This window comes from Polypterus senegalus, chromosome 1 (assembly GCF_016835505.1).
Source record: "Polypterus senegalus isolate Bchr_013 chromosome 1, ASM1683550v1, whole genome shotgun sequence".
Lineage (NCBI taxonomy): Eukaryota > Metazoa > Chordata > Cladistia > Polypteriformes > Polypteridae > Polypterus > Polypterus senegalus.
In genome coordinates, this window is record NC_053154.1 from 323,938,363 (window position 1) to 323,959,702 (window position 21,340).

Here is a 21,340-nt window from a genome sequence, read left to right on the forward strand (position 1 = left end):
CTTGTGCCGTTTTATACCCGTCGTCTTTGGACCGCCTGAAGCAAATTCAGTAATATAATCACCAGGATTTAACTCACTGGTGAGCTCTCCTAAATAGTCACCCAGAGGAGGATTGTACTGACCAGGCTGAGAAGTAAAAATGACCGAGTCGGTGTCGTGGTACAACACCCTTTCTCCCAGACTGTCCAGTAAATCGCACAACTCTAACCGTGCATAGGCCGTGGTGAAAGCAGCAATGACAACATTAACGCTACCAGGTAGGGTATACTTTTCATCGGTGTACTTCCATTGTATTTGAGCAATCTCGTCGCCGATAAATTCAAAATAAGAAACATTATACTGTTTGGAGAAAATGTATTGCAAGAATTCCTCACCGTCCTTGACTAAGCTAGTAGTGAGATGGAGAGGTTTTTGCCCAAATTTACCCCAAAGAGAATTTAAAAACAACTTTGAAATCTGCCTCTTGGCTGGATTTACTGGCGATGTTATCGCGTCCAATCGTACACCTTCCTTCTGATAATAATCTAAAATATAACGATCGGAAGCTTCATCCGTACACCAGGCAGGATAACCCGAGGCCTCCTGCTTGCCTTTTAGATGAAGCTTGATATAATCTGAGAATAACTCAGAAGTACGTTCGGGGTAATGCCAAATCTCGTATACTTTTGAAACTTTATACCCTTTGTCAATGGCCTTTGCTATTTCCACACTGCACCAAGTACCGGTTAAAGCTCTCTCATCCTCTGTGTGACGACAGTCCACAATCTGAGCTTCTGTCTCCGCGCAGGTGCGACAGAGGGTGAACATTAATTTCCCACAAAACCTGAGAGGCAGGACTGGAAAATTGAGACCACGTGGAGGATGGACGGTGGCTTTAATTAATCCAAAATACTGCCCGAGATCCCCAAACTGCTGAAAAATGATAGTGGGGTGACCGACCGGGTACATTTTTGTTTTATTCACAAACGGGTACAAGCTAGTGAAATCATAATAGTGAATCTGTTCGGCCCCACCGCCTTGTGGTACAATTTTATGGCGTTGGTACGTCCACAACAAAGAGTCCCTGGGTTGTATACGTTGAGGGAAATCACAGTGTTTTAAGAAACTTTGTAGCCTGAGGTCTTGTTTTTTCATACTCTCCCAAGAATGCTCCCAGAGTACGCGCACATCTAGATTAAATTTTGTCCTAAGTATTTCCAATTTTCTCATAAACTTTTGATACATAGCCGCACAAGTCATACCGGTTAAAGGATGGGTACTGTTTAAATCATAACATTCGGGACAGCCGTGATAAAAACAACCAGCAAATACAAAGGCGGTCGGAACACCTTTAACTATGGAATAGCCGTCAAGATGAAAGGATCCCTTCTTTACTTCCCCAAGGTTTAGAGCGTGTTGAATGTTCAATTTTTCTGTTTCACAGAGATACAATAACCATTGAATAGAGGCGTTCGAATAGTTTTTCTGACTACTACTGTAATGGTCAGAAGGAATTATACCTACAGACTTTGGAGGCATGCAGTTTTGCCTGTACATGGCCATACATAGAGATGCCAGGGTCATGCATTGAAACGGGTCAATGTTGCCAATTTTGATGACCTCGTCTCTGAATTTAATGCACGCTGTTCTAAGAATTTCGCGTCATTTTACAATAAAAGCCATCTCCTCTTTAAAATTAAAAACACCATGCTTGACCCGTCGTACAGGTAAAAATTCTTCCTTTTCTTTGGTCATCATGCTCTGAATACCGTAGCATTCAGGTTCGGGTAGGGGCGATATAATTCTGGTTTTCAGCCGTATTGAAGAAATGGGGAAATAGCCTTTTGTGGCTTCAAACCCCATGGCTTTAGGCATGGCACTCAATTTCATTGTTAAAAAATTCAAAGAATCTATAAAACGTAATTTATAACCATCATCTGTGAAACACATCAGCTTATTTCCTTGAGTAGTAACACTAGGGTTCACACCATTTTCAAGCAGATACTTCATTAAAAAGTACCCATCGTAACCTTTTGAATTGTGAGCTATGAAGGTATAGCCATGATACTTGGGGCGACGGTATCTGGCAAAGAACTGTTGTACACAATCTTCACCCGCCCAGAACCAGGATTTACCCTGTAAGGACTTACAGTATATGTAATTAGGAATGTGCACCCCCGTTTCTTGCCGACTTTCAAAATCATAAAACACGTATTTCTCACAACGATCCTCAGACTTCAAGGTTTCTATAAAGCACTGATGGTTTTCCGCATCATTTTCAATTTTTTTTTACAAACACGGCATTCTTTGGGCCGACATTTATGGGGTTTTGAGGCGGCATTCACTGTGTAAGTTTTGTAACACAGGGGACACATTTTTGCAGTGTCACAGGCCGCTTCCATATCGTTGGTCTTGTCGTTAAATTTAGGAATCGTATGCTGAATAAAACAAAATTGGGACCGACAGTAACGGTTGCAATCACCACACTTGACAAGTTCTTCAGGGATCGGACGGCAGTCGGGGGAGAAACACACGTTGCAATGGCCTTCACAACGATGGCTAAGGACGGAGTGGTAGCTTGTGTAACAGTAATCGCACAAGTATTTAACCCCCAGGAACCCCTTTAAATTCAAAATACCATAGTAATGGTTGTCGTGTAAAAACATAAAATAGGTTTTGGGGTTTCTACCTCGGGAGCTTTCAAATTTTAAAAATTTATCATTTCTTAGACACCTGTACCAGACAACAATTTTAATACCCAGCAAGTTTTCAAATTTATGCAAATCCGAAAGGACACTTTTTCATGCTCAGATAATCCAGCCCTGCTCTGAAGTTTATACGCTTCACGCATGCATAACTGGGGGCTTTGCCTGTACCGGTCTTCCATTAGGCTAAGCAGACAAAAGGCAAAACAGAGCTGATTCCCGTAATTATAAGAAATAATTAAATGCTTCATTTTCTTTCTAACTATTTCATGGTTGAGTAGAGATGATACCTTGCGGGCGCCATGAGCGCCCCCACTAGGTGACCGAACAATCTGAGTGACTAGCATCGTTATATTCGGGTAGGATAGGCTCCTTCTTGGAAACGGCGATCGTGAGCTGGCCCTCTGCATTTCTTTTTACCTCTACCCGGCACAAAGCACAGTTAGAATCGTACCAGACAGAGCTGAAGCGTGGTTCCCGTAACTCCCGTAAGGCCCTGTTGGCTTTCAGTTTCTTAGGAGCGTTCACAAGACCGTCCATTCTGTCTGCTTTTGTGTGTCGTAGCGTTTTCACTAAGTGAGTAGAATTTTATACAAGAACTCTTTCATTTCCTCCCACAGTCGGGGTTGGGAAGGGGTGGAGCGATATGCCTCTCCCTAACCCTATAGGCCGATAGAGAGATAAAGGCGTAACTCGGGGGCGTGAGTATTGTTAATGGGGAGTGATAAGTGTCCGGTTTACGAAAGAACCACCCTAAAAGGCGTGGTTTAGAGATGATCAAGTATGACGGTGGTCCAACCCCCCAGGGGCGGGGTATAGTTCATATTTTTATAGTTTCATATTTACATAGTTCATATTTTCATATGTGCATAAATCATATTTCCATATTTCATATTTTCATAAATCATATTTGGGGGCGGGGCTTAATGTCATCCATCATATTCACACCTCTTTTGACACTATCTTAATGTACTACTACTATCACAAAACAGCCTCTTTCTGTGTTGCTTTCAGGTAAATGCTATTGGTGCCTAAAGTCCAGTTCAGAGCGAATGAGGAGGAGCTTTTGTCCACATCTGCATCTTAAATAAGGAAAGTCTCTAGAATTACATGATGCCCTATTGCTACAAATTTACAAATTAGGTTATTTTAGTTAGGTTATGTATTTACTTATAATGTATCATTTATCACATATCTCTCTATTATAAAAAGAAAATCTGTCCTGAAAGGCAAAAGCAACGCTACAATATGTGATCTTCTCAGAAGACATTTAAAAGACACGCGAGATGAAAGAGACTTGCCACGGTGCGTCTCATGGGAACATAGAACGAAATTCTTGCAAGACACGCCCTACTTACAAGCAATATCAACAAATAAGACCACAGGAAGAAAAAACAAATCAATAGTGTAAAGGCAGTCATGCAGCACACACAGCTCCAGGGCTCTCAGTGCATATAAAGTGCATAAGGTCAATACGGTAGAAATGAATAGGGTAGAAATTAAATGAATAGGGTAGAAATGAAACGTCAACGACTAAACGAAGAAGAAAGAAAAGCGTGGAGAAAAGATACCCAAAAGTGGTGGAGAAAAAAAAAATGCTAAAAAGAAAAACGATAATCTAGGTGCAAATTTAGAAAATAAGGAAAGTGATAATTAGCCCGGAACAAGTGGTGTAAAGGGAAGCAGCACACACAGATACAGGTGTCTCAGTGCACATCATTCAATGCACAAAACGTAGATTTACACAATAATGGAACATACACTATGAGAATCTGTGGACCCGCAACAGTTAAAGCAACGACAAGTTTAATTTCAAAGAAAACACAATTCGGTCAGGTGTATATTTATTATGACGCAGAAGCAATCACAACGCGAGCCGCAGAGACACAAAGTAGGAAAAAGGACAGCGGCTGTAAAGGCTTTAAAAAGATTGAAGGGCAGCGTGACGGCAGCACCCAAACCACCCCCACCCCCACCCCCAAGGTATCCAGGACTTAAAAAAAAATCCAAATCATATTATATGATATCATCTAATGTGAAATTCTACTTCGTACTTCTAGAATTTTAATTTTTATACTGTATTGAGGATTTATCCTGTTCTATGTATTGTACTGTATTGTATTGACCCCCTTCTTTTTGACACCCACTGCACGCCCAACCTACCTGGAAAGAAGTCTCTCTTTGAACTGCCTTTCCCAAGATTTCTTCGACTTTTTCCCCACAAGGGTTTTTTTTTTGGGAGTTTTTTTCTGGTGGTCTTAGAGGGTCAAGGCTGGGGGGCTGTCAGGAGGCAGGGCCTGTTAAAGCCCATTGTGGCACTTCTTGTGTGATTTTGGGCTATACAACAAATAAATTGTATTGTATTGTATATCCGGTAAACCAAACACGGGGGTTGGCAAGTGAAGCGAGCAGGGGGCGAAGCCCCCTAGTTTATAATTATTTTAATGATTTTTGATACTACAAAGTCATGTATTATTGTTATTGTTCATTTATATTCTCCTTAAAGACACAGTTATTGGAGTTGAGCAACTAAGCATTTCACTATATATTGTACTGTATATTTAATTTGTATGTGACAAAGAAAAATGTATTTGATTTCTATCAGTTTATCTTGGAAAATCATCTTTTAGAGTATCACTCTGTTCTCTTGGAACTCCAGTTATCAGTATATTCTGGTTAATTTTGTCCATCTCTTATATTATACCCTACAAATCAAAGGCACTACCAACTGACCCCCTTTGCGATTTATGCTCCTTAAATGATTTTACAAATTTTCTACACATGTTCCTCTGTCACTTCCAGTTGAATTTTTACCTCAAACTCTATTGTATCAATCCTTGCTGTCCAAATTACTCTTACACCCCACATTTTACTTTTTCTGGACCTTTCCAGGCTATCTCTTAATCCAATACAGGAAGAGTTGCTTTATTTATTACTGATGCCAAAGTGACCTTGGGCTCTCTCTGGAAAGCCCCTCATTCTTTCTCTATTGATTCTTTGAGATCTTCTTTCTATAACCTGATTCTTCTTGAGCTGCCAGCATTGAGAATCAATGGAGAATCCTCCCCAATATCAGGAATTAGCTCTTGGTTACCATTTTTTTGGCTGAATGGATATCTGGTGGCCAGTGATATCAGAAGCTCACTGTATCAGTGGCATTTTTTTCAGTGAGGCTGTGGTCAGCTGCCCTCCGTGTTTCATCACACATTTTATTTATACTCTTATCGTCTTCAAGGATGATGGAAACAACAGGGTGGCTGTTTGTGTGCAGAATTCTCACCACAAAAAGTACCATACTATTACTGCCCTTGACCCTAAGGCTGCTGACCACAGATTTTAAAGTTTTTTGAAATGTGTGGAAATTGAACACAACTAACAACTGCAGTGATATTCCTATGTCATTAAATATCTGTTCCTGATTACACCCTGTGGAAATTTCTTGCATGAATGTCAATTTGCACATGCTTCAGAGTGGCGATTTCAGCAGCTTTTGCACGCTAACGAAGCTTAATTGATGATGTCTGGAATTGTACAGAGCTGGGTGCTGACAGGTTAATAGTCCTATTAGGCATTAATGTTTACAGACAAGTAAATGTGTTGAGTGGCTGTTTTCACCTTCCTTACAAAATACTATGCATAAATGTCCAATTTAAGAAATGAATGAGAACCATAAGATGCAAGTTAATTCAGCTTTTTGGTTTCATTATGCACGCCCTTATCACAGGCTCAGTTAAGCCTGAGGACATGAGGAACCCCTTATTGATCATTTCAACATTAAGCCTTTTAAACCAGGTGTGAAATACTCATTATCAAATCACACCAACTCAACATAAAAACGGCTGTTCCTTAATCCACAGGAAGTATTTGAACTGGCTATTTGAAAACACAAGATGACATCTAAATAATGTACCATAACCAGGATTAATTAATACAATTCTCATAGCAAGAACAAAGGCGTGAAATGTGCAATGAGGGGGCATCTTGTAATGTTCACCTTTCACCTTATTCTTTAATTGCTTGTATCAAGGGCCTGTTATTTGAACATTAATGGGACAAGACATAATTAGCATCAAAGAAAATAGGTGACATTACATAAAACACAAACAACAAAGTACAGAAATAAACAAAGAAAACAGCATCTGGAATATGCTTAATGTATATATATATATATATATATATATATATACAGTATATAAATCTGTACATAAACTGTAATTGTTATTGTGTAAGAAGATTATAAAAAAGTTCTCAGAATGTGATACTATTCAATACTACTCAAATAAACACTGCGGCTAAATGGCTAAGGCATTAGAATGCAAAGTATCTCTGGGCCCACAGTAATTGGAAACAACAGTACTATACTCTGAATCTGACATTTCAAATGCAATGGCTAAATAAATCAAAAGAAATGAGAAAATCTGATAAAACTGTACCCATACTGATTCTTCCCAAAATCGAAAGGTCTACTGTTAGGATAACTGATGACTCTAATGTGGCTTAATGTGAGCAAGTACAGGTATGTACTATTGTGTACACTGCAAAGACCAGTATGCTGTCAAGTGTTGCTTAATGTCTTGCACCTTTGTAGCTCACGCCAACCACAATGATGTATTTAAGAAAGCAGGTCCCACTAGCACCTCCGAGACCTGAAACATACAAGGCTCTTGAATTTTTTTTGAATTGGTGTCTTAATATCTCTAAGCATTTAAATATGCTTTATATTATTTCTGATTTGTGCAAAGCAATAAAACTAGGCATTTTTGTTGCAATGAAAATATTTAAATATATGCAATTTAAACTAGAATGAATAACTAATGCTTTAAGGCTGACAGTAAAAAAATTGCAGACCCCAAAACCTTCTGCTGGAATGTACAGTGCATATGAAACTGTATTAAGCAACTGTAATACTTCAAGTAGGCATTAACACTTCACATGGCCTTGTGCGGAGATCATAATTTCAGTTGTATGGATGATAAAATCAATCTATAAAGAACACTGTGAAGTGTGCTTCTTTTATGTTATCATAGTTTGATAGAAAATTTGTAAAAGTTTATTAATTTTAATTAATTTATTAATTTGTTCATTACTCTGTTTTTAGAAATGTGACTGACCTATGACTTCAATAGAAGAGAAAGTGGGCTGTATCCTCTAGTTGGCTGAGCTAAATTCGGTCATCATGGTCCAAAGATAGAAAATTTAGAACCCCTTACAAGAAAGATGCACCGCACAACTAAACCATGTTCTTTAAATGAACGTGAACTATGATAACTAATGTGATTAGGATATTACTGAAAATCAAATGCAAAATGTATTTGTAGAAGTTCAGAATCACATCATAATTTGTATACTTGATGATGGTGGATATGTTGAAAATTAACAATTTCAAAAACACATCTATGTAAAAATATAATAAACTATTTTACTTGCCCTTTTAACAGATTCATTTTATCATTCACATATCATGCACATGCAGTTATGATTATTTAATACAGCACAAGGACTTTATAATGATCATTTATATAGATTGTCACACACGCGTGTCAGTGGAACACACACCTGGCTTATCACAGGTATGCAATACATCGCTGGGGTGAGAGGGGAGACGCTGTAACTAACAGCCTCATCTTTTTTCTCTTCTGTTGCAACAGCAAGAAGATACCTCTTGTGGGAACACAGCCCCGTCCCTTCCTGCCATAGGACTATAGAGATCCGATGCCTTCTGATGTCAGCCTCTTATTTGGTCCCGGAATTAGTAAAAGGACAGAGCTGGCTATGACTGACCTGCTCTCAAGAGCAAACCTTTCCACAAAGCCAGAAAGGCTGCTTTATTTTGTTTCTTTTTTGTGCCCATAAGCACTGATTTTGAGCTATATTATTTGAGAATTAAAAGTGGCAACCCAATTGGCATCCCAACACTTTTGGGATTCTCCCTAAAATTATTCCCCTGTCCAAAAGAGACAGACTGGCCATAACATACTGTATATGTGGAAAGAACCTGTAAATAACATGTATGGTTTCACGGTTCATGTATACATGTAACTAGTGTGCTTAAATTTTTGCTGTATGTATACTTGCATGCTCGGGTAATTCCTTGTTGAATTAAATAACATATTTAAGCAGAAAATACTTGAGTAAACACTCTATCTTCATTGGGAATTAGATTTACTTACCTTTTCTTCTTTGGGAGTTAGTTTATTTAACTTTTGCAATTGAGATTATTCTAAACCAAGCTTGCACATTTGTAAAAACTGTCAATGTATTGTGTATGCAGATTGTCCAAAATGGAGTTTCTGGTGTGTGCTTATTACTATCTACATATTCAATGCCTTCATTCCAGAAGCTGAATACTTTCAAATATATCATGCTGGGAATATATATATGAGATTCAATTTTGTGAAATATAAAGTGTCATCTGTGAGTTGTACATACATATAAGAATAATTAATTAAATCTCTTCACAGTGTTGAACATTTCAAATAAGCTATGTAAATGAAAATATTATTTTGCAAATGTTAATATAATCAATACAACAAAATGGTTTCTTTAATTTTCTTTATGAAAGGTGCTACACAAAATAATAAAGCAGCTTGCTTCACTTCACTTTTACAAAAGACATACATTTGAAGGTCATTAGTACCTGTTTCTGCTAAACAAAAGAAATCTAAAGAGGATTAATACGAAGAAAGGATAAAAGTCAAAACAGTTTTAAGCATTTGTTTTGCAGTGATCTTTTATAAAAGCAGCATGCAAAACAAGCAGCAAGAGTGTTGCCGTCAATTTTCACGCCTCAAAACTAAACTAGCATCAAGCAGCCATAACTTTGAATTGTCTCTGTGTGCATTTGTGTTTTATCTCGATTTATTTTGTGTTTGAGCTGATACAATTGCAAGAAGAAAGGAGACAAACCAAAGCCAAATGCAATAGTGAAAGGTCCGAAATGGAAGTTGCCCAGGAACTGAATGTGAAGCATTTGTGTGAGATTTTCGCGACAACTAACAGTGCTTTAGTGATTGCAGAAAAGTGTGACTTTAACTTTCAATGGGCATGGGTCAGATTTGCAGGATGATTTGAATGCCTATAAAGAACTGTATGATAGAAAAATCCAGAAGGCTAAGCAGTCAAGCATACTGTTGTATTTCAAGCCTTCTACGTTAGCCACAGGAGACAATGAGCCTTGACTTTTGACATTGAGGCAGGCAGGCAGACATAGAAGAAGATATAGACATTAGTGCCCTGCCTGCCCAGATGGCTTCAGATGATGATGAGATGTTAATGGATTCTACACTCTAGTCTCCTATACTTCCCACAACCTAAACTCTGACTGAGCCTATCACACCATGGTCCTTACCACCTATCCACCTTCCATGGTACTAGCTTTCTGCACAATTCTTGTAAGTGAAACGACATTGTATAAGCACTATTTGTAATTTATACATGATATGAATTATGTATTAATAAATGTCATTCCCACTTCTAATATTTGTTAGTGTTATTTTAGGTTTTATGTGATATTTAGTATGGTTTGGTAGGTTATTTTTGGGTCTGGAAACACTATCCCATTTAAAATAATGGTAATTGCTTCTTTACTTTATTCCATTTCAGTTTGTGAAAAGTTTGACAGGTATGCTCTACTTTTGATTAGCATGGGGAAACCTATATATGCAATGGTTGAATGTCATTGCAAATCTTCATTGACCTATATAGAGATAGCAATGTCTGATGGTGTATGTACATTACCTGAATCCAATTGTCAAGCTACTATTCAGTTGTATATGCTCTGTAGTTGCGTCTTTTCCGGGTAACCATAAATCTGTCAGCTACTAAGTTGGCAAGATTGGATTCAGCATGAGTAAAATGAGTAACAAAGAAATCTCTCTGTCCAAAAGACTTAAAAAGGAACAAATCACAAAAATTCAGAAAAAGGTTAATACACATGCAGAATAAAGGCCAAAAGGTTTCTTCTCTATTTCACTACAGTCTTAAATTTCTCATGTAAATTTCAGTTACTTTCTATTCTTAAAGTTGTGTTATTTCTCTATGGCAAACTTACAAAGGCTTAACTTTAGTACATTCAATGCATTCTGTATGTACGGTAAGTTCAGTTACAAACTCTTTGCCCTCCATGCCTCCCAAACTGCATGGCAGATGATAAACTGCAACAAGTCTGTAGTTAGAGGGACAAAAAATGATTAGAATATTACATTTACTATTTAGCTTGTGGGGGTTATAACAGAACCTCCAATTGACTATGCACTAATATATAAAGTAGACAAACACTTTAACATAACTAAGGGAATACCCCTATCAACTTAATATAACAAGCTCAAATTAATATATTTGGCAAAATAAATGGATAAATAAATACTTAATCTCAGTCACACACTATCCTGTTTGCAAAAATATATTACCACTGAGTTAAATGCCATCTCAAAACTCACACCTCAAATAAACTGACAAAAATATAATAACAGTAGCCTCAAGTGATCCAACCGTCAAAAATAACATCACCTATGGTGTTAGTATTTGCTTTAAAAATATATTTAGGTTCACAGTTCAGTTTGGCTGAATGAAGATTTCACTATTCTGTTTACACCGTTCACATCTGGCACACAAGCTTGTACTCTGTATCTTTCAGGCCTTCATAGTAAAGTGTTAAAAAATGATTATATTGGAAATAGCAAGTTGACACTTTCAAAAGAGAAGAGATGATTACTAAATTGTTTCTGAAAGATTAATTAAAAATTGTTTTACTAAAAAATACCCAGTGGAAATTTCTTTAAGCAACACAATATTTAGGTTTTCTGTGAATTATTCCTTGGAAAATAATTATACATACAATAATTTTTGTATAGCACATTTTGTAGCAATTTACAAAACAACAAGCTCATAAAAACTAGAAATAATTAAGTCATTTTACAAAATAATTTAAAATCGAGGTGAATTGCTTGTAAATATTGAGACATTTTGAGTTTGCAATCATTTTGACATTTTAAGAAAGAGAAATAAAAACAATCAATAAAATGTACATACAATGTCTATAGAAATCAATGGAAAATAACAATGGGAACAGCACAACTGGGGAGTTTCTTAGAATCTTAAAACCATCAGGACAAGAGGCAGCAGATATTATTTGCAAGAGAAAAAATGTGTGGCTCTTCAGTGCCATTTTGAGACATGTGAATGAAAATTGACAAATCTAAAGAATGTTATAATATACCTGTAATTTAATTTTTTTCTGTTCTCCTGTATTCTTCTGGGGAGCTTTCTGTTGCATGTATTAGAGTTGAATGTTCCTATTTGAAAGTTTTTTAAGTACTTGATTTTTTTTGTGTGTGTGTTTACTTTTTGATGCCATCTTGTGGGTACCACCATCTGGAGGAGCAGTTGCTACTGTGTTTCTAAAAAAATGACCTGGAAGTGGTGTCAGCAGCAGGTCTGTACTGTAGAATTCCCATTAAATTAGGAATATTTCAGGTTCTTTAAAGGAAGAAATTATGATACCCATTTTGACCAAGATTTTATTTACAAAGTGCTTGGGGAGTCAGAGGTTCAACATTGGGATACACCATTCAATGTAACTCAAAATGCCTGTCTAAAAAACAATATATATAGACAAGCGATTTGAGTAGCTAAACAGGTGGTTATTTGTACATTGAATAGAATTATATTACTGTCCTGAAGTTGTGAGATAGACTATTTGAGCAAACACTGACACAGTAAAGGATTGATGCATCCTAATACATAGTTTCCTTACACCAATGGTTAAATCATATTACTGCTTCACAGGAGACAGTAAACAGGGTGTTTCCTTATCTGTTTTTACATCAAACAGTTAAATCACATTGTTTTATTACTACATTACTTCTGCAGTACAAAAGTCACTTCCTTATCATTTGAGGTTACGGAGAAAAGAATAAAGAATAGCTTAGCCTGTGTTTCCTAGAAAAATTACTTTTATGTAATAAATTATGATTTGATTATATGGCCGTGTTCATCTGATTTCTATAGTTACATATATTTACTTCTGTTTTAGTTGATGTCTTTTTTTCTGGCCCCTTATGAAAATAGTCACTGCCCATACTACTTGTGGTAGTACAAAGACACAGGACTATGTAGTAGAACCAACAAAGTTCAATGAGCATTAACTAAGGCTTCTGCAGTTTAGCCTTAGGCTAGTGAAAAGATCATGTCAGAAGATCTGAAATGCCTCAAGGGAACTATACTGGGTAACCGGGAAAGCAGGGATTGAGCTAGGCTGGGATTTGTGGCCACCTAGACTGGGTGCGTAAATTGAATGATAATTCTGAATTGGACAAAGCCAGTTGAGGGTGAAGATTTGCATTTCTGTAGTATTATGCTATGAAGACTTCATTATTAAAGCTGTATCGACAAATGCATTTTTTAAAAGAACATCAAAAAATGATGACAATTTCTGATAAATATATTATTTTCCTTTGTCTGGTTGTCTGGAGATTGCAATGCTGCTTGCTGAGTTTTTTAAGGAGTCTTTCAAAATTATTTTGATAATATGTTTCTTTCAATTCACATCCATCTGGCAGGAAAATTCCAAAAACCTACTAATCCAGCACAAAGCTCCGCCATTCTAAAAGTGCAGTACAAGTAGAGGCAAACAATGATCAGTAGAACCAGTTGTATGAATCTTGCTGACTTTTAAATACATCATTCATTTTGCATAAGCATATTGTCATAAGACACAACCGCGGTGAACTAAATGGAAGCCTAAACTCCAATTATTCTCTTTTTGACAACAGTAATTCATTTAGAATGTCAATGGGTTTGTTATTTGTGACACACATTTTCCTGTGCGCTACCTTGTACATCAGCAGGAATATTCTCTAATTTATTGTTAATAATGGGCTTTGTTGATAGATTGACACATCTATGGAATGTCAGGCTCAAAGAACAAGAAGTTTAACGTGTCAAACTGATTTACAAAAAAAGTAAAATAAATAAATAAATAAAAACAATGAAAAGGTGGAATGAATTTCTTACCAAGTAGTAAATCCTATTGAAAATAACACTGAAACTGCAATTCCACTTTGCACCGTTAGGTAATTCTCTAGCATTACCTTATTTTGCATGATCAGCCATTATTATAACTGTCAGACGTTCATTTACTAGAATTTGTTTTATGTAGCTCATTAAAGCTTGTAGCAGATTAATGTTCAAACTTTCCAAAGATTTTTTAAATCTTCAGGACCCCTCCACCATTCTGGATGTTACATTTTTTTTTAAGCACAGACCTGATTACTTTAGTTATCACATCTAGCTAAACAGAGAGAGGAGAGCAAAAAAAAAAAAACTTGCAACATGTCCTGTGCAGATTTCTGGTAGTCTAATGTGTAAATGCTTGTCTAAGGCTGTGCTGAACATCAGTCCATGCTGTAGGCTATGCTAAGTTGCTTTCCTTACAGATTTAGCAGATAAGGACAAAACACAAGCTGTGAGCCTTTATACACTGAAAATGGATAAGGCCAAGAAAAACTATACAAATGCAAACCTTCTGCTTGAAGAAAGGTCATAAGCTTACTGTGGCTGCAAATAATGCCCAAAAGAAAGGTTATTTCTGAACAGGTTTGTAAAAAGGTACAAACAGACAAAGAAAAGAAATACAGCCTGCCCTTGAGGCAGACAGCATAAGCAGATTGGAAGCACTGGATTCAAGTGATGTCTGATTTGATGAAACTTATAGTAAACAAAAAGCACCCTTTATTCCTTCAAGTCCCTTAAATACATTGTAGACCTCTAGGTGGGCACCGCCACCTCAACCTGACAATAGACAAGCATTGGACAGAAGTTTAAGGCACATACGGGTTTAATTTATTCCTTTTTCCCATGTGGTAAATGTCTTCACCCGTTTCCCACCAGTACAACACAGTCACAAGCACAGTACATAACACTCCTTCTGGCAAGCTTAGTATCCCTCCTTCCAACTCTAGTTCTTGGAGTAGTGGCTGTTGGCTCCTTTAATACGACACATGGAAGTGCTCCAGTTGCTTGTTGGCATACTGTATTTCCGGCAGCTCTTCCGCCACACCCGGAAGAAAGGAGCCACCTGCTGCAGCACCCCCTGGAGGCACCCTCGGATCCCAACAGGGCTGTATGCAACTCCATCTCCCATGGAACCTTGTGGGAGTCCAAGGTACTACTGCAACCCAGGGGGGCTTCCACCTAGCGTTCCAGGGGAGGTTATGCCAGGTCCGCCACAACATATAATAAAAGACACTGTCAATTTATTCTCAGGCACTGTGTTTTGGTGACTAGAAACTGTGCTGCCCATCATAAAGCTAAACTATACTTCTGGTAGAAAATCTATTATGACCATAACTATGATAGGACTACAAACCCATTTCTAAAGGTCTGGGGCATCCATGGTACAGCAGTCAGAGATCTTTGAGATAACAGGGAATCTTCAGGCCAAAATCATGATGAGAGCATGGCATTAATTAATCATCAAAGTATCAAAGAACCCTAGGGACCCTCTATGTTAAAGTTAGTTTTGATGACTACACCATAAGAAAATGTATAATGAAAGAAGGCAGAAGCACTTGCTCAATTGAAACACCTACAGCAGATGATCCTTAAGGCCTTGGTTTATAAAAAAAAAGTTATGTTACAGGGAGGCCCTGGTTTGTTTTTATTTTCCCTTTTTTTGTATTGTGAAGTATTCTTCATATTTTCATGCTAACATTATTATGTTTATTTATTGTTTACTGTTAATGTACAATAATTTTAAATTATTTGCTATATCTTGTGTTTTGTGGGTAGAACCTTAAGGAGCGATGCCACCTTGACATCACTGCTGCTGGTTCCTCCATCTGACTTTATACTTAGGTTGGACAGAGGACCTTAGCAATGTTTACTTTTTCATTTTCTGCTTTTTTGATTATTGGTTCTGTTCTTTGATTACTGATTTTGTATTGTGACTTATTTTCTTTGGATTGTTTTTTCAGACAAATCCTTTGTGTCCTTTTTACCTGACTTTTCTAACTGTATGCTTCCTTTTGCTCTTTTTCTAAAAAATTATCAATTTTGAAAGATTCTTGTCAGGATTTATTTCATCTAGCGAGAGGTTACATGATTTGTAGGGCATTTTGGTATTCCTTGAACCCTCTAAAATTATATTTTTGTTAGGATCCTTTTTAGGCCTGTGCATGCTAAAGCCTGCCTGTGGTGGTGGGGGGCTAGCAGCCTGCGGCAAGCCCATATCTGGGCTGAGAAGATAAGGTCTTGGCATACTTTTAAGCACTTTTAGCAAGCCTCACACCCTTTTTCGTCCTGTATGTGACATCTACATAAAACACAGGTGATTCAAAAAAGGTACATCCAGTTGGTGAACTGAAGGATGATTTGTTTCTCACATATGTACATTGAATATCAGATGACAGCAGCTACTTACTTATTGTTTACCCCTTATTTACTATTACAATGTAGGCAAAAAGTCATAATATGCCAATTTAGAAATAAAATGACCAATGTTTTACAGTAAATATGTAAAATCTTAGCAACTATTCCAACAAGAAAATCTCTATGAAAATGTTATTACATAAAATAAGAACAGGTATCTGTTTTTGGACTGGCGAGTAACTGTTTTAGCTACAACTATCTAATTTCACATGCAACCCAAAAAAAAAGTAAAAACTCACCTCTGTTGTAAGTATTCAGTACTTTTTTTTGTTTCAGTATTTCTGCAGTCAAAACAATGTTTTCTTGTTTCTCTTTCATTAGCTATTACAAAAAAAAGAGAACAGTTAGGGGAAACTGTACTGTACTGTATAATTTTAATATACAGTAAGTGATTCAAAATACACTTTACCTGTTCTGTGACATCTTCTAGCCTGTCTTTTAAAGCCTGTAATTCAATGGCAACGTTTTTCTTTTCTTCCTCTGCAGACAGCAGTTTCATGTGTAGCTCTGCAGAATTATATTAAAACTAAGTAAGCATTTCCAATACAACAGTGTCATAAAAAAATAAAGATAGAAGGTAAAATAGAAAATTACAAAAATGATAGGCTTTTCTAGACAAATACAAATCATTATTAAAATCACAATTTAGTTCTAATCTGAATTGATAACACAATTCTCTTTGCAGTCACATACTGTAAAAGGTATACTGTACAGTATTTTGTTTCAATAAAGTATGTAGTCTGGTTTAGTTGACTGTGAAGCAGCAGTGTATAAATGAATGAAATAATTCTTTCTATCAATGTGCAAAGAAAAATCCTTTGAGCATTATTGTTTAAGTCATTCAAACACCGGAATATCACATATGTTTTCATGTATATAATTTTTAAGCTCCAAACTAGAAGGAAAAATAACTAGAATAAAAAACAAGAGGAAGAGCTTCTCCCACAATTCCAGTAACTATTATGTTTTTGTGTGCTTGTTATATAAGACTGTGACAGGCAACTGGTGTCCATGCCCAGCCGGGACGCCCCTGCACACTGTATTCAGGGGACAGTGCAATACCTCCCCCTGGACGCTAGATGGCCGTCCCCCTGGGCTGGTGTAGTGCCTCGGTTTCCCACAGGGCTCCCTGGGAATTGGAGTTGGGGGCAGCCCTATTGGGTCTCACAGGTACCGCCAGGGGGTGCTGTGTTTGGGACTCCTGAGCCCGTGTGGGCAACAGACTCATCACACCTGGAAGTGCCGCCAGATCTTGGTGATCAAACACCTGGAGCACTTCCAGGTGACCTATAAAAGGGAGCCAGCAACCACCACTCATCGGCCAGAGTCGGGTGGAGGAGGACAAGGTTGCGAGGTAGGAGTGGTGGTGCCAAGGAGGAGAAGAGTGCTTGTGCTGTACTGGTGTTTGAGACTGTGTTGTGGCTGGGGGGGGTATGGGGAAGACGTGCCCTCCGGCTGAAGAGTAATAAAAAGTCCTTCTATTTTACATGTGCCTGCTGTGTCCAATCTGTGTCGGGTCAGGCGCTATATAGTGCCTTTCACAAGACGTATTTAGTATTTTTTTCCCCATATTTGGATAAAAGGAAACCCTATTTTTGGTTTTAAGAATCAATGATTATTTTTTAGGTTTATTCCTTTTTACAACATATAGTTTAGGTTTTATTCAGACCATTTCAGTCACAAGTTTGTTTATGTTACAATTGTTGCCATTTTGTTTACCAGTCATTAAGATGCAGCCGCAATTACTAGGGGTGGAGTCTCAGAAGTTGCGACCCTGATACTTACTGCACAACGGGATACAACGTCACCTTTCGCTGACTTAGCTGTGGATATATTCAAACCTTTGCACACATTCCTTGCTTAAATCTATTTTCATGTCAAGTACCTTTTGTCTGTGACTTTTGTTTGTATTTTTGACATAATAATAAAAATACTATAATTTATGTAATTTTTTTGATTTATGTTTTGGCTTGGTCATCAGGTTGTTCAGTCTTAAAAAGTGATCTGCTTAATAAAAACTTGGATGTGTTTGAGCTATTCCAAGTTGAGCCTTTCCAACAACATGCAGATAACTGCAGGGGGAGGCAAAAATAATGAACAAACTGATGACGGACTAACCCAAAATATAGATGCTACAAGCAGTCCTCGGCTTGGTGCTAGTTACAGTCACGCCAAAGAACTATTGATTCCATATTCTGTTAAATATGCAGATGATGTTAATAGCTCTAGAGGTTTCCTAAAACAATGTAGGATAACATTTAAAAGACGGCTTACAATATTCCCTAATTACTGGACACATATTGTATTTATTATGTCCATACTTGATAAAAAGCATTTAGAATGGGCATCCACTAATCCAACATGAATCTACGTGTTGTTTTTCACTAGTAGCACTAGTGAAAAAAAAGAAAAAAAAAAATTAGGGCAATATTTATTTTTACTTTTATGATAGTAAATAGGTGTGTGCACCATAAAGACTGTGTTATGTACACAGAGGTTTGGCACTTATGTTACTAGGGTGCGCACGCTTTGGGCACTGTGGGGGAAATGGCTGTCAAAGTCCAGTAATAGTGTTTGCATGCTGTCATGTGAATGGCGCCATATATGAAAGGTCAAGAATGGAATGCAACTGCTTGTGGTTAACAAAAGCAGCTTCATTCTTGCCAAGTGCCCTTATTCAAAAACGAGTGCAGTCAATTACCTTAATTATGTTAAGAAAACCAGGCAAATTGCCCTTTTATGTTGACCTGTACACAAATACCAGACGGAAACTGAATGCAGCACCGTATCAGTCAGTTTATGGCTTACAGTGCAGTAAGCATGACGACACTGAAGCTTGGTTGAGGTATTTCTGGCCTGTCGGTCAGTTTCCTCTGGTAGATGCCTGTTGCCAGAAAGCCAGCTCTTGTTAAAGTTAATGTTTATTAACACTGGAACAGAAGTAATTCACTTTGTATTAATATTTCATTGAGTGAGTCATTCCAACCTTAGAATATTGGTGACCTACCTGGGGGACACTGGAACAAACAAACTTCAATTAGTATGATCAACCTGTGATCAACAAACTGGACCTGCTCTATTTGAATGTCAATGCCTTTAAACGAAAACCTGCACTACAACTGAGCAGATCTGAACTCTTAATGCCACCTACAAGCCTGTGATCGACAGCAGCAGCTCTCTTAATCAAGCCATAAGTTTTAATGTGTGGATATTTTTTTAATACAACATTTACTGTATATTCTTCTTGAACCTCTATAACTGAGCATTTTACTACTAATTTGCACTATGTGCATACTTGTATGTGACAAATGAAATTTGAATTGAATTAATTAAATCAGTAACTAGTTGCACTTAAAATTTCTATGAAGCAAATTTACATTTTTGGGTGGCAAGAAGGCACCACGGCAGCACTGCTACCTCACAGTTGGGAGGGCCAGGGTGTGTGCCCTCGGTCCTTCCTGTGTCTGTGAGGGTTTCCTCTGGGTGCTCCGGTTTCCTCCCACTGTCCAAAGACTTGCAAGTAATGTGAATTGGTGACAATAAATTGGCCCTAGTGTGTGTTTGGTGTGTGTTGCCCATGCAATGGACTGACAACTCCACAGGTGTAAATGGGGCCACGACAGCTGGTGAACTGCTGTTTCCTTTGTCATTTACATCTCATTGTAAATGGGCAGCTGGTCAACAAAATAAAAAGCAACTTAAAACAACACATAAAGCTGTGTAAGACTAAAAAAACAATTAAGGGGCAAGACTCTTAATAAACAAACAATTTAAATAAAATTAAGCACAAAAAGGCAGTTTGCGCAGTAATTACAGTGTAATTAAGGTTAGGAACAAAAACCTTTAGACTCTGCGTCCTCCCGGACTTAAACATGACCATTCCTGCTTTAAGTCACGCATGGAAGCACCTGGAAATACTACTTCTGTTTTAAAGTATCTCCTATGTTGCACCATACTTTGAGTAAATGATGTACCACTGGGAAAATGGCGATAATTAGTGTTGACAGGAACAGAGAACAAACCATTAGCATGGCCATTTTGCATTCTAAATGAACTGGATAACAAGTGTACACATTTTTGAATATTTTTTTTTTATATACTGTATGTAAATACTATGAGAAATATTGAACTTTGCAAGGATATTCATTTTAGCAATATTAGTTTTCCCAGCTAAGGTACAATGAGGAGATGAGCAGCTAATGACTGCTTTGATACTTTCTATCAAATTGAAAAAACCTTTAAGTTTTTCTGACTGTAAGTGCAGGTGAAAACCAATGCTATGTAAGATAACATGCAAGACTGTTCACTTGGAATATTATGCTTTTATTCAAGTTAATCCTGAACCCAGAAATATTCAAAAATTCCACCAGTTGTTTCAATACATGTGGTAGAGATGAGCATGGGTGAGAAATGTACAGCACCATGTCATTAATTTTGCATTTTCTCTTATATATGTTTGTTTTTCTTTCTAGATTGAAGGTTTAGTATGTTAGTTGAATTGTTGAATCTTATCCTTAAGTGTGCCCTGTGCTGCACTGCTTCTCCAGTTTTGGTTCCGGACTCATGCTGATTCTGTTGGGATGGGTTCTGTCCACTGTACCCTATAATACTGGTTCTTGCTATTAGCATTAAAACATAACATACAGCATGGATGCCCATCTTCTATTCTGGAGAGCTACTGTGGCTGCAAGTTTTCATTCTAACCATTTTCTTAATTATTGAACAGTTTTTTGATGTTGCTAGACTTCTTTTGTCTTATCTGTAATTGACTTGATACTTAAGACTCAGACCCTCTCTCTTGTTTCTTTTTTCCTTATTTAGCGGCCAAACAATAATGGAATACAAAAAGAATCAACATCCACAATATCTGAAAATAAACACAGGTGAAGTTTTTAATAATGATGACCTCTTCAGGTTCACAAAAAACATTTTGGAAATGTCTGTTGTTGCAGAATGAGAACACCAACATACCAAGGAATTAAATAACAAGTTTAACTAACAACAAATACCTGCTTTTTTTTTTTTTGCATTTTATTGATTTTATTAAAATAAAATAACATTCCATACAAGCAAGTCAAGTTTAACAATAAATATCTGCTTTTAATTGAGAATCTGATTGGAGTTTGAGGTTCTGACTTAGCTGGTCATCTGTTGGCTCACTTCACACCTCATTTTTGTTTGGCAGCCATTTAAGAAAAAAACAATTCAGAGGACTGATTCTTAAAAAA

General features: G+C 37.2%; 1 protein-coding gene across 1 annotated transcript in view; it reads right to left on the reverse strand.

The window, feature by feature from the left end:
* shtn1 (shootin 1) overlaps nt 1-21,340 on the reverse strand; it is a 283,793-nt gene that overhangs the window by 93,465 nt on the left and 168,988 nt on the right. Inside the window, exons 6-7 of the mRNA XM_039737252.1 lie at nt 16,522-16,619; nt 16,352-16,433 (exon numbers count right to left, since the gene is read on the reverse strand). Coding sequence (XP_039593186.1) covers nt 16,352-16,433; nt 16,522-16,619 — 180 coding nt within the window. The remainder of the gene's footprint in view (nt 1-16,351; nt 16,434-16,521; nt 16,620-21,340) is intronic.